General features: G+C 46.7%; 1 protein-coding gene across 1 annotated transcript in view; it reads right to left on the reverse strand.

Moving 5' to 3' along the window:
- Positions 1-3,735, reverse strand: part of Cds (CDP-diacylglycerol synthase) — a 37,153-nt gene extending 33,418 nt beyond the window's left edge. Inside the window, exons 1-4 of the mRNA XM_084589579.1 lie at positions 3,452-3,735; positions 2,905-3,038; positions 2,676-2,772; positions 536-712 (exon numbers count right to left, since the gene is read on the reverse strand). Of these exons, the coding sequence (XP_084445705.1) occupies positions 536-712; positions 2,676-2,772; positions 2,905-3,038; positions 3,452-3,502 (459 nt within the window). The 5' untranslated portion in view covers positions 3,503-3,735. The remainder of the gene's footprint in view (positions 1-535; positions 713-2,675; positions 2,773-2,904; positions 3,039-3,451) is intronic.
- Positions 3,736-11,149: the final 7,414 nt, after the last annotated feature.

The following is an 11,149-nucleotide window of genomic DNA, read 5'->3' on the forward strand; positions in this document are numbered from 1 at the left end:
CTTTGTCCCCCAAGGTGATGGTTAGTTGCGGCAGTTGGTACATATTTGCTCAAGAATAGAAAACCGCACAGAAAGATGAGACAGGCAAGTGGACAGGCTATAAGTCTGTCCTGTCAACACCTGCTTGTCCTACCTTTATAGGCCGTTCAATGATATCAATATCTTAGTTTGCAGGGAAGCTGGCAATGCTAGGTTGGTGAACTGAATGGCCGCCTTTAAGATTTGCAAGCATTGTGGCAAACAGATTGTTTGGCATTCGAAATGTCTGCTCCTGGCAATGCAAACAATTTAGAGACTGCTAAAAAATAATTAGGAGCCTCTCACAGCCTGAGTTGCTTCGGGATGTAAAACCCCATAAACCTTTTTCTCATTCTGCTTCACAGACATCAATTACATATATGTAATTTTTAACCTCAACTTAGCGTTTGAGTTTTGCATGACACACAGCACTTGTAAATGTTCATTAAACTTTATGACGAAGTGTACTGATGGAATGCAAAATGAATATAACAACCTGCTACCAGTAATCACATACCGTTCGGCTGATGAGAACACCAAAGTAGTCCACAAGGCTTTCCCCATACAGGAAGTAGTTTGTTGTCAGGAGAAAATACCAAGACAAAGACCGAAACCATGGAAGCCCATGAACTCGGTAGACAGCATAACCAATGGCAATAATCTCTTGGAAGCACTTCACTTGGATCATTATGGTCTGTGAAAAAAAGATAAGGATAAGCATTACCAATTTAATAGTGCCTTACAATAAGTTCACCATGAAACAATGTCCAAACATCAGAGCAGCAGTTAATAGCAAGTATTTTAAGTGCACTGCTAAGTCAATGTCAATCATTAACTCCATAAGGATTCACACTACAGCCTTTTTCACTACAATGCAGTGTTAGCAAGCATCTTCTCATGCTGTAGCAAAAAGATTGAAATTATTCTTCATTAATCTATACAATTAAAATGTCGGCAGAAAACAGACCATTCACTAATAGCAAGGCAATTCACTTCCAAGCACATGAAAAGAAGGGTGCTTGCAATTTTACCAACACCCAGTAGTTTACAGTGGTGAATAGACCAATAGAGAAGTGAAGTTGACCAAAAACAACATGTCTTGACAATTTCATCAAGTAAAACCCTGATCTTTTCAGAAAGTTAGGTGCCCATAGTGTTAAATGATTATACTGAGGTGGTATAATTTTTGAGCTCAACAAATACTTTGCAAACTTTGCAGGGGCCAAACCCATGAAAAAATTTGAACTTTAGCACACGATAAGCAAGCAGCAGCCAGCAACAAATGTGTGTTGCACATGTGAGTACCTACTCCCAATTTTTAAACCTGAACCTACGAGCATTGACCGCTGAGTCGATCAGTGTCGTATGACGAGCCCAGCGGCGAAATCAGCGAGAATATGTGCATGTAAGCAATGAACAGTCCGTCGAAGCTTTCCTCTGCCAGAGGTGCTTCGTGAACCGGACCTAAACCCCATGTGCTTTTTGTTCGTTATCGCTCTTCTCTTCTGTTTTTTTTGCACGCCACTGAAAAATGCCAATGTGGTACTGCCTTCTTTGCGAAATAATCTGATCACACGTGGTTGCTACCGCGCTTTACGGTATATAATTCATTAAGTCTGCTTTCTTACCAGTGCGAGCAAAGGTACCCCTTAGTGAGGCTTCATTTTTCTTTTGCTTTTGCTCTAGATATTGCAAGGTAAGACACTAGCAAGACGTCTGCACTATTTTTTTGCAAGACGAAAGCTTCTTATCAGCAGGACTTGCAGTGACAGATGCTTTTTCTTTGTTTTTGCAGCAGCAGCTGCAGCAGGAAAGTGCTGCATAAGCCATAGGAAAAGAAAGAAAAAATTCTGATACACACAAAGTATAATGAGTGGGTGTACATTGCATTGTATCACGCTCGAGACCAACCACTTGACCCTTTATAACTTGATGGCAGGGTCGGGAAAGGAAAAGGATGAAGATGACAATGGTGCGATAAAGAAGCAGGAGTTGCGCCCGCTTCCCACAACAGCCTGGCAGAGGACCGCTTCACCAGACAGTTTGGTACATGCACGCACATATTCTCCACGGATCTTAACAACTTGGTGATTGATGCTCACGCACTCGGGTTAAAACATTGGGTGAGTGTACATCCAACAGCTTCAGGATGCTTGCCTCAGCATGTGCTGCAACTCACACATTTTGTTGATAATGCACCTCATAAACATTTTGCTTTGACAGTGTAGTGAATGTTGAATAATTACTGATTCAGCTGAACAATTGGACAGTATAACAGCAACAATAAATCAGAGCATGAATAGATCTGGAACTATGAACCTGCACATAATGAACCAAAACAAAGGCAACCTCACAAGCTATGCTGAAAACTTCAGTAACTGCAGATAGCAATAACACAAGTAAATGTCATGAACGTCACATTGAATATGAAGAAATGTATTCACATACCTAAAATGAGGAAAAAAAAAAAAAAAAAGAGTCACAGAAGTTAAACTAACGTAACAAAACGTCTGCTACACTTCAGCTGTTTAAGCAAGGAAACAACACTGTATTTGCCTTGTCAGAGACAAAACACCATACATGTGTTCACCCTACAGCATGCAAAACTACACTGGTATAATATTAGAGGCTAAAGAATACAGAAAAGGTGTCCTTACTAGCACCATTAGAGCCAGAGGTCCCATCCAAATGACGAAAGCAAAAAAGAACATCATGACCAGCGTGAAGATTCCTCTGACAACCCAGTTTCTCCATCTAGTGCAACGAAACAAACAAGAGTCAGTCGCAAAACAAGAGCAAACAAAATGTTGCAAGAACATTAACAAATCAATGTATGTTTCACCAAAGGGCTGCGATGATAATCGTGAGCCCTTTAAAAGCACAAACCTTTTCGGGAGTCCGCTCAAATAAAAATCCAAAAGCGTTGTGGTTTCGTCTGTTGCTTGAGGTAAGTCTTTTGTCAGGCTGTCCACCTGGCTCTCTTCTGGTAGCTTTTCGTCGTCAGAGTCGACTGCATGCTCCTAGCAAGAGTAGAATTGAGAGGAATCACTGACATAAAATGCAGAGCAAGCTCAGAGAGTAAGAACATAACGATTTACAGCACTGGTGTTTAATCGACGATGGCCGCTTTTTGATACACAAACATCACCAAATATTAAACCTACTCTAAAACGTTCGAATACAACCATCGCACGGCGGTAATCATATGAAATCCAAAATGTGTCGCACAAAATTTAGACTGCGGTAAAGAAAACGCCGACCGTTCAAGGAAACCTGGTCAAAAGTCAGCTCACGGAAATGAAGCATGAAGCCACCTACCAAAATAAGGAAGTGGAAGTTCGTGGCACAACTAACTACACGATATAGTTGCGGCGAAAAGCTATATGGCTGAGCGATTGCATTCGGGTAGTATAGACACAGAGGCAATACTCACCTTCGATTCTTTCTGTTCGGGCTCCGCGGTTCTTTTCCTGAGCTCGGACATGGCTGGCTGCTTACACGGCACTTGTTCGCAGTGGCCTGTTGCTACACGCTGTTTTAGCTCCACAAAATTAAACTTCCCTGCGACCTGCGAAGCGAAGATGCGTTCCGCGCCAGCACCGCAGCTCTCTGTTTGTTTGCATCGATCCGTTTTACCGCAACGATTGCAAAGCGAAGGCTGGCGAGGACCCCAGCACGCATGCCCAGCTCTCGCGCAGCTAGCAGCTGAAGCTGGGGAGAAAACGTAGTTCCGGTGAATGTCACTTGTATAGCGCAGCGCTCGCGGCGGTTTCGTCACTTTCGGTTGGTTGGTTGGTTCACAGGAAGGGAAAGGCGCAGTATCTGTCACACTTGTGTCTGTGGGAGGAAGGAGGGAGTGAAAGTGGAAAGAGAGAAGGGGGAGCCGTAGTGGAGGGCTACAGAGTAATTTCGACCACCTGGGGATCTTTAACGTGCGCTGACATCGCACAGTACACGGACGACTCTTCGTTTCGCCTCCATCCGCCGAGGTCGGGTTCGAACCCGGATATTCCGGACAGTGGTCGGGCGTCTTGCCACTGTACCACCCCGGCGGGGCTCACTTTCGGTGCTTTCGCTGTTTCGGAAGCCGGAAAGCGCGTTATTGAAATTCGCGAGTATTTCGTGAGGGGTGAGTATTTGCCTTGTAGTCACATTTGTTTTTTTGTTTTTTGAGAAGCAATGCTGCATGCCGTTCTTAGTTGAAAAAATCAAGTTGTCATCTCCTCAACACGTACTATTCATCATCTTCTCAATTCGTAACTACGTACGTCGTACGTAGTTCACGAGTTACAACTGTCAGTCTGTTACATCCTGGATTTATGGGTTCGTTTTGCTGGAGCCGTCAAATGACCCTTCGCCTCCTTCGCGTGATACGAAATTCATTATTTTACAAACACGCGTCCCGTCTCGCATATAGCAATTTTTGCATTCAGTGCCACCCCGATTATGTATTTGTATGCGTATGCACCAGCTCTTTTGTTTCAACTTTCAACAAACCGTTTGTTCTGCACACGCGCGCGCGCGCGCGCGTGTGTGTGCGTGTGCGTGCGTGCGTGCGTGTGTGTGTGTGTGTGTGTGTGTGTGTGTGTGTGTGTGTGTGTGTGTGTGTGTGTGTGTGTGTGTGTGTGTGTGTGTGTGTGTGTGTGTGTGTGTGTGTGTGTGTGTGTGTGTGTGTGTGTGTGTGTGTGTGTGTGTGTGGCTTTATTGATATGTCATCTGTAATAACTGTCCGGTTTCCTCTTACCAAGGGGTTTTCAAATTGAGTTCCGTAGGCTGCGCTTTTGCGGGTTTCGCGAGCTCCCACTGGACTGCCCTCCCTAAGTACACTCCTGTCCCAATCCTTGCTACCCGTGCAGGCTGGAACAGTGCCTGCTGGTAAAATGAAATCCGTTTTAGAGCATTATATGTTTTCTTATCCAGCTCGCTCCAAAGTTTCGCTCAGTTAGCACAGGCACTGTCCGTAGTACAGACCTTGGCCGCCGTAGCATCGAACTAAAATGCTCATAAAAGAAAGAAAGGGGTAGGGTTCCTTGGTACGTATTGATGGCTGCTGGAGTTCCCTGAGGCAAAAAAAAAAAAAGAAAGAAAGAAGTGAGAACCCATGCTAGCTCTAACCCGCCAAAAGCAATGAGGGCGATGACAGTGGCTTCCAGGCCGCACGTGCAGCACAACCGTCACCTTACGATTGTAGCTTGTCCTCTCGCCGTAGAGAGGAAGCTGTCTTGCAAGTTCTCTACTTCGGGATGGTTCGGTTTTGTTTGTAGCGTTTAACGTTCCAAAAGCGACTCAGGCTATGAGAGACTCCGTAGTGGAGGGTTCCAGAAACTTCGACAGCCTGGGGTTCTTTAACGTGCACTGACATCGCACAGCACACGGACGCCTTGCTTTTTGTCTCCATCGGAAGGAGGCCGCCGCAGCCGGGATTTGATCCCGCATCCTTGGGTTCAGTAGCTGGGCGCGGCCCTAACCAGTGAACCGCCGTGGCGGGGCTCTACCTCAGCAAGCTATAGGGTATATAGAACCTATGTCTATATAAAAAAAAAAGACGAAATGAATTGTTCCATATTATGCAGATTTCAAAAACGCATGGCCGCCAGCACATGCACACAAAATATAAACAGTGCAACACAGGAGGGCATAGGTAAGCGCAAGGATGCTAGGGTGCCTCCAAAGGGGCATGCATAAACTCAGAAGGTTGCAGATATCTGATGGAAGTTTGTGAACATTTTTTCACACTGCGCATGGTACGACTACACTGGAATGCCTGCGTGCGTTTAGCTTAAGACGGTGATTACCGCTTTAGTGCTATATAAGCACGGAAATGTCCTTACTTCGCTCCTTTGACAGATGCAACACCATGCCTCACAATACTTCCGTGCAGACACTTACACGTAAACGTCTATCTTGAAGGAGCAGGAAAGCAGACGAAAACATACCTCTATAAGTTTCGAAAGGACCTCGTACCAGCTGTTGCATAGTGCTTGTGAGAGAACTTTGCTCCGACGGCAGGTAACGCCAATTTAGCGACACCTTTCCTCATTGCTGGTTAACAGCGCGATACTTTAAACTTTGCGTGGGGCTGTTGGAGGCCCCACGTCATCTAGACGTAACTCCGTGTTGCTGTGAAGGAATGCCGACGATTGGGCAAACCAAAGGTAGTGCGCACAAAAGTCTAGTAATCGACGCCATCCATGTAACAGTTTTGTCACAACCTAGATGACGATGTTAAAAAACATTTTGCTCAAGAGGAGGTCTTTGCGTGGAGATGGCTCCTATGGCCTCTGCTTGTAAGCTGAGTCCCGTGCACCAGCTGCAGGCGATCTTTCAGGCTGGTTAGTACATCTTACCACTGCTCAGACTTGAGCCCATGGGGCGTCAAATAGAGTGGGAGAGCCGTCGATGATGATGAAAGCGTTTTATTAAAAGGAAAAGGGGAGGATGATTGATGGGAAGGTTGGCCGGACCCTCAGATATTCCATTGGTTAAGAGTTGTAAAAGAATGCATCTTGCCGACATCTTGCACAACTGTAGATATCCTAGCTTTTACTAGTTGTTATGTGGATTATTTTTGCAGTAACACTCAAAACGCTAGACGCGATATAGTCGCCTTCTAGCACCGGCGTGCCAAGACCTGTGACCATGGGCGTCGGCAAGCAGGTGCAAAAGGGGCACTTGCCTCCCTCCCCCACAAACCACTCCAGTCCTTCCCCCCTACTAAGCCGCCTCCTTCGCTCATGCGTCCTTATTCTTCCGCTGCCATCGGTAACAAGGAACTTTCTGGAATGTTTATTTCAACCCGAATGTCAAAAAAAAAAAGGGGAATGTTTCTCCAACCACCTGCTGCGATACAGGGAGTTCGCCCCCCCCCCCCCCCCCCCCCCCCGCAAAAAAAAAAATCCTGCCGACGCCCATGGCTGTGGATCCTAAAATTAGCAAGGTTATTGAACCTAGATTGTAGAGCAGCAGTTCGGTTTAGTAACAAAGTCAAAGGTCAAGGTCAAGGGTCATGTCCACCATGGCGGACATTGGTCATCATGGTGAGGTTGTGGATAAGCCATGTACGCCAGACTATACTTTCATGTAGCTTACAACTACTCTATTGCTATGCTGCGCTTCTCAAGGTTAAAGGAAGGTCATATCTAGGCACGGAACGGGGCTCAATTTTTGCGTTGAGTATAGACCGTTTTAGCGACAGCAGTCAGGAAAGGAGGAAAATACTCTCTAACCAGATTCATTCCGCCGGCCCATTGTTGCCAGTACCGAGTGGGCCTTGCATTCTCACGCTTCATGCATAGCAAAGCGGCCTTGCACCTCGGTATATTGTCGCTTGAGAACCTTAAATACCTTTATTAGCGCCCATTTTAGTGGTAATGTTGTCAGGACAGCAATGCGTGTTCGTAGACTGCACAAACTATCAAAGAAATCGCATGATTGCCAAGAGCGTATGTGGGAAGCGTGCAAAGGAAGTCCGAGTGTGGCAGTGATATGTTTCTGCTTCACAGCTTTTCAGTCCATCCTGATTTATTTCGCCTATGTATGTTTTGTGTACGCCAGACAGGCTTAGTACCAATGATGGACTCACGAATTTGATGAATATGATGCCCATTTTACTTCCTCTGCTGCAGTAAACAAGCACGCCGGGCAGGCCGTGCCTCCCGCAAGCCCTCCGCACCCGCTAACGATATGGTGAATCTCTTCCGCCAGTGCCAAAAGAGCATGCTAAAATCTGGTCTTCACTTAAACAATAAGCCGACAGCAAAAAAAAAAAATTACCTTGCGGATCTATGACTCATAGCGTGTTGTTGATAACAGCAATACAAACAAGTTTCTCAACACAGTCAGTTGCCACTGGTACAGCGCGCGGCTCATCGTCTGCACGCTGGCTCCGCTGCTAAGGCCTCACCGAAATTTACATCTTTCTTTTACTGATACAATGGGATCGGCAGTAAGGCAGTTTCATGAGAGCCCATTTACTCTAGCGCTGAGCAATTACAAAGCGCCGTCGTATATGTCTTCGGTGCAAAACAATTAGGCCTAGCTACGGGGAGAGAGTGTCCACCGCGCCTGCGTGCGGCGTCGCCTTCGTAATCGCTGCTGTATGTGCTGCCTTCGTTCATTTGCAGTTTCGTGTATTTGTCGCCTTCGTTCATGGTGCAGTTGAGAGCGCACGTTTTTCGCTGTTTTGCTCAACATTACGTCGTTCAAATGATGCTCCCAAGCGAAAATCATAACTGGTCTAAATGGTTTAAGGAACAATTCCCAGTTGATACCAGTTAGATCCGACTGGGATTCAACTGGGATCTAACTGGTATTAACTGGGAATTGTTACAACATGCTGTTACAACAAGAAAGGAATATGATGTTGCTGGGCCACCGGACGTACATCAAAGCTGCATAAAAACGTCGACGGACGGTACTTATTAGACACTACTTCTTTTATGAGCTGCTCTTGAACCGTGGTTTAACAGCTCGATTGTGTGCTTTTCGCACTCGATCAGCGGCGCACCACAGACACCCATGCATTCGTCAAGCTCGATATGCGATAGCAGCAATTGGCGGCATAATTGCGATGAACACTGCCTGTGCCTTTAATGCGAAATGAAAGCAGCGCAACATCTAATATAAGTATGTACTGTCGAGAGGAAATACACGACATGAAATTGGTCGCACTTCACGTTAAATCACTACGGCAATGGCTGGAAAGCATCTTTCATAGTAAACAGTATCCACGCTCGATAGCTGCCCGTACGGTATGTGTACAGTTACTGTAGTGATTATAAAATATAATTGAATATATATGTATCGCGAAAGATACAACAGATACATCCTCACAGTTAACTCTGACGAGTTCGGCCTGCGGAAGCAGATCGCAGTCTTTCGCAGTCGGTCCGGCCACTACTGTTGTTTCCAACAGCTGCTGCCATGCCAAACGGATGGTATAAAGTTTGCTGGCGTGTTCAGACAAAACATAAAATAGCACCAACGTGTCTGATAGCTTTCATGACCACCGCGAAACAAAGCTTTTATGCTGCTGCATCGCAGCATCAACACGCACAGCACAGCCCAAGATGGCGTCAGGAGGAGCCGGAGCGGACTTTCCCAGTTTGGCTCCTATGGGGTGCCACAATCAAACTAAGATGGCTGCGCCCAGGCATCGAAACTAAAATCGCCTATAGCTACCGGTATAAACTGGGCATTACACGTACACAGGGAGAGGAACGCTCTGCTCACATCGAGTGGCTCCGCGCTCCTGCACAGCCCTCAGCGGTCAGTGACCGCGGAAGAAGATATGATTCGTGTGCATGCACAGCAACTCGCCAAAAGACCAGAGACTCTGGGAGAAGCGAGCTCGTTCCGAGTTGTGGAGACTCGAGAAGCGGTCTCTCCAGTTCTACGAAGGAAAAGAGGAAGGCTTCTACGTCGTCGTCGCGGGAGGGCAGAAAGCAGCAGGAGTGGCATGTGTGCCATCCTCCGCAAACCTCCAGAGCTGTGTGCGCATAATATCGCGTGGTAATTACGCGCCGCCATTACAATAGGAAAGAGGATTCAAGTGTATCCCCGAGCCAGAGCTTTTTCATATTGTAAGAACTCTGCTTCTCAGGTTAAACGGCTTTTAGCCAGCTGAGCGCTCCGCTCCCTTCAGTATATCCCTTGGTGAACGCGGCTACTATTTGGCCGTACGACGATTTTAAGGAGGGTGTATGCGGTGAACATGGCTATTACTTGACCATACGGAGATTTTAAAGAGGGGGTATGCGGTTAATCCTCGCGTATCCTCTTCTTAAAATCGGCGTACGGCCAAGTAGTAGCCGCATTCACCAAATGATATACCGAGGGGAGCTGACTAAATGCCGCATAACCTTATAGCAAAGAGTTCTGACAATATAAAAGGCTCTAGCACACAGCCACCGGCGCCTTGTTGTTGAACAGATGCCAGGACAGGAAGGGCGGGGGTAGATGATCACTCTGTATGGCCGTGGATCGTGGGGGTCAAGGGGGGGGGGGGGGGAGTCGATGACCGCAGGTCCCTCTTCCTGCTCAGCCTCAATTGTCGTCAGTTGGCTACGGCCGGCTTGCTGGAGGACGCGCTGGCGGCCAGACTAGGGGCAAATACGTGTTGTGCCTTTCCATTGCATAGCTTGCAGCAGGCCTTCATCAGCTGGTCGATCAGCTCGCTCTTGGCTTGCCTCTTTTCGATGATGCAGCCAAGGTCTGGCAAGGGCTTGCGCATCGGGGTCCGTGGGGCTGGAAGGCATCTTCGTTGCAGCGCAGCTTTCTCTGTGGTAGACACAGGCGACTGTTTCAATGAACTCTCGCTTGTTTGTCCCGTGGCCGACCGGAAGCTGTTTTTCTTTGCTGCTTGGTGGTGCCTGTGGACTCCAGGTCCACAAATGCGGCCACTCTCCGAACGGCCTGGCTCTCCTCCGGACCATATATGGCAAAATTACTTAAAAAAAAGAATACATTAGTAATTACGTCCTAAAAATTCCGCAAATACAAATAAATTACGTTATAAATTACTGCTCGCCAAAGCTAATGGCGTTACCATTACTTCTTAGTGTTCATACATACAAAAACCTAATAAAGGCACCGCGGCGGTGGCTAAATAGACAGGGCACTCAACTGCTGAACCCAACGACATGGGATGAAATACCGGCCGCGGCGGCCGCTTTTCGGTGAGGCGAAAAGCAAGGCGCCCATGTGTACTCTGGGATGTCAGTTGTACGCTAAAGAGCCCCGGGTGGTCGAAATTTTCGGGGCCTTCAGCTAGGGCGCCTTTTATAGTCTGATTAGCTTTGGAACTTTAAAGCCTATAAATCAAACCAAACTAAACCAAAAATTAAGTAAATAGAGATAGAAAATTCCCCACCCTATTTCTAGACCAGGCAAGTTCTTTCGCTTTCGCACAAATTCCGTCCCATTTAACTCCCCCATCTCTCTCCTTTCTTCTAGCGCGGGTTATTGCAAATAAAGGAATGAACGTAATACAGAAGGGTTGCCGAACACTCGTCACTTACACTGGCGAACACAACGTGTTGCTGCCTGGAGCTGTCTCCACCGTTTGAAGCATACGAAGAAGGTTATTTATTCATGCGAAAACATATATATATATATATATATATAGCTCTAC

Source organism: Amblyomma maculatum, chromosome 1 (assembly GCF_055883805.1).
Source record: "Amblyomma maculatum isolate TAMU_Amacu chromosome 1, ASM5588380v1, whole genome shotgun sequence".
Lineage (NCBI taxonomy): Eukaryota > Metazoa > Arthropoda > Arachnida > Ixodida > Ixodidae > Amblyomma > Amblyomma maculatum.